This window comes from Olea europaea, unplaced genomic scaffold, assembly GCF_002742605.1.
Source record: "Olea europaea var. sylvestris unplaced genomic scaffold, O_europaea_v1 scaffold15005, whole genome shotgun sequence".
NCBI lineage: Eukaryota > Viridiplantae > Streptophyta > Magnoliopsida > Lamiales > Oleaceae > Olea > Olea europaea.
In genome coordinates this window covers 1-2,656 of record NW_019232577.1, presented here as the reverse complement: position 1 = coordinate 2,656, position 2,656 = coordinate 1, and the positions used below count along the sequence as shown (strand labels likewise).

Genomic DNA, 2,656 nt, shown 5'->3' with positions numbered 1-2,656 from the left:
TAGTTAAAAGTTATCTGCCATGCTGACAAGATAATCACAAAGTTATCTGTTAAAAACGACGACTTAAGTGAGAAAACATTGGATAATAGTAAAAAGAGAGGAGATAAAGGGATAAATAGATAAGTTGGTGAATAAAAACAAGAATTTTACAACCCTCACTGTTTTCCAAGTCCAAGAAAATATTCGTTTGCTCAAACCTTCTCTATCACCACCTTATTGTTCACATTGTACTGCCTGTGAATTTTTGACAAGAACTCACCTAACCTTCGTATGATCCCATCCTTGGATTCTATTAATTTAGGAAGAGTGAAAATGGTCTCTTCCCTATCATCCTTGCTGTCCAACACACAAGTTCTCCTCCCAGAAACGCACGGCTCTATCATTCAAATTATAGTACATTTGGACCACACGCTTGTAACTACTCCAGAATTAATTGAGAAATGAGTCTAATCAACTTACCATGTTTATGGTTTTAAGTTGTAGCAGCATAGTTCTCACTAAACGAGAAAAAAGAAAATTTTAGTTGTTCAATGTCGATTCAATTTGTGCTCTAGCATAGGCCAAACTAGTAACAAGACTCGAGCATTTCCAAACTTTGCCATTTTTAATGATGATTCCACTTATGGTCTAACATAGGCCAAACTAATAACGAGGCTTGGAGCATCTTCAAGAAGCTAATTATTAGCTTACTTTGTCACCTAAGCTTAACCTCACTCGAAAACATATAATTCAAGAAAGAAATTATCTTCCATTAAATCCTAAAACTAATCTTGAGGTTGAATAATTCTTTCATCGAATTCTTGAACCAAAAGAACTAAATTATAATCCACCTAATACTTCTGTTATCTTTTGTAATACGTAGCTTATTTTCCAAATAATTTGTTGCTAAATTCATCCATATGATTGGACTAAGTTCTAATAATTTTTCCTCATTATTTTTAGGTCAAGAGATCATTGAACCACCCAAGATCAGGACCCAGCCAATCTACCTTCATTATTCCCCTCATTGTCTTCCATCAAATGTCTTGCAGAAAAATCCCCATCCACGAACTATTTGCTACAACCATTGAAGAATTTGGGCGAGGGACTTGATGCGACTTGATGCTGGAGGAGATAAAATGAACTGGGATTGTTGAGAGAGAGAGAGAGAGTGATGAGGATAATGTGACGTATGGGCAGAGAGGTGCGTTGCTTGATAGTACAAAGGGTTTTACACGCAAAATAGTATATGTTGCAGCTTCACATTACACACTGCATGCAAGACTCCTGTTCCGGTTTTAGGTTAAACAATTTTGTATTCTTATAAGGTTTTGATATCACCACCTATAGGGTAGAAATGGATTCAAGGACAGCAATCCCATTTGAAACGTCGGCCTAAATCGTGAACGGGATTACAAGAAACAATACAATTTGTTCTGCTGCTAGACGAAGCATCACAAATGTTACACTCTAAATAGCAGAAGTTCAGTAGGCTTCACTAGCTTTAAGTAACCTACCTGAGTTTTCACTGAAAGTTCAATAACTGCAGATAGAATATACCCTTTAGTTGATTGGACTCAAGCAAGACAAAGATTAAGATAAACAAAATATTAATTAAATAGAGCTAAAAAAATTGGACAGAATAGGTCAACACACAAAATTTAAATTAGTTTCCTGGATTTGACAATACTGAACAGAACAAAGTGACATCCCGTTCAACCCACCAATCATGCTCTAAGAACGCATTGATACGGAGCACTCGTCTGATCTTGGTTGAAAAACTTAATGAAAGAAATACATCACAATTGCAAAATAAGTGATTATCCCACATAAACACTTACCAAACCTCACTAGACATTGGAAAAACAAAGCAGACAGGCTAAATAATGTATTGTCAATAACTTCATATATATACAATTGTAATCTAGGATGCAAATCCTGTCCTCAAACAAGAGAAATAACTTATGGCCAATACACACAACAGCACAATTCAGCTGATCACATATTTCAATCCGTTGAACATTGTTTCATAAAGCATAATCTCGACTGAAAGAAAATGTACAACAGATTACTGAAACCTGACAACAATGCAAGAGATATCATCCTTACTTTTCCTAGAAACAGCCTCCTCAACCAAGTGCTTTGCAGCCGATTGAGCACTCTTAGTGTTTCTGATGGATTCAACAGCTTCTTGATTCGACATCACCTACTAGACAGTTCGTACAAAAATAAGAATACAATGATTACAACTATAAATATTGTAGATATAGGCTTCTGAAATATCCCACCTTCCATAATCCATCACTAGCTAAAATGATAAGCTCTAGTTCATCATCTACCATCTCAATTGCAACATCTGGTTCCGAACTAAGATGTCTCTTCAAGCTCTTGTCACCAAATGCCCTGGCTACTGCAAGCTGACCATCAACTCGAGGAACATCACCTGTGGGAAGCACTAAATCTCAGCTAGATGAATAGGGGATAAGGGACCTTAAAGAGTTAAAAGTTGCTTTCTGAAACTAAGAAACTGCTTATGAACTTGTTTGAATAATTTTTTATAAGTGGTTCATATGATTAGAATAGCTGAAAGGAAGCTGACCTAAGGTGACTTCCCTCATGGTGACCTCCTGCTTCCCAAGCAGAAAGGCTATCCGCTCAAGTTATTCTGTTGTTGAAA

At 36.4% G+C, this 2,656-nt stretch overlaps 1 protein-coding gene across 1 annotated transcript; it reads right to left on the bottom strand.

Annotated features, from left to right (window-relative positions):
* Window positions 1-1,816: 1,816 nt before the first annotated feature.
* On the bottom strand, window positions 1,817-2,441 carry LOC111376412 (probable protein phosphatase 2C 39; the record flags this gene model as incomplete). Its single annotated transcript, XM_022999373.1, has 2 exons — window positions 1,817-2,185; window positions 2,268-2,441. Coding segments are annotated over 2 exons (312 nt in total), but the record flags the coding sequence as incomplete, so codon positions are not given.
* Between the last annotated feature and the right edge of the window lie 215 nt (window positions 2,442-2,656).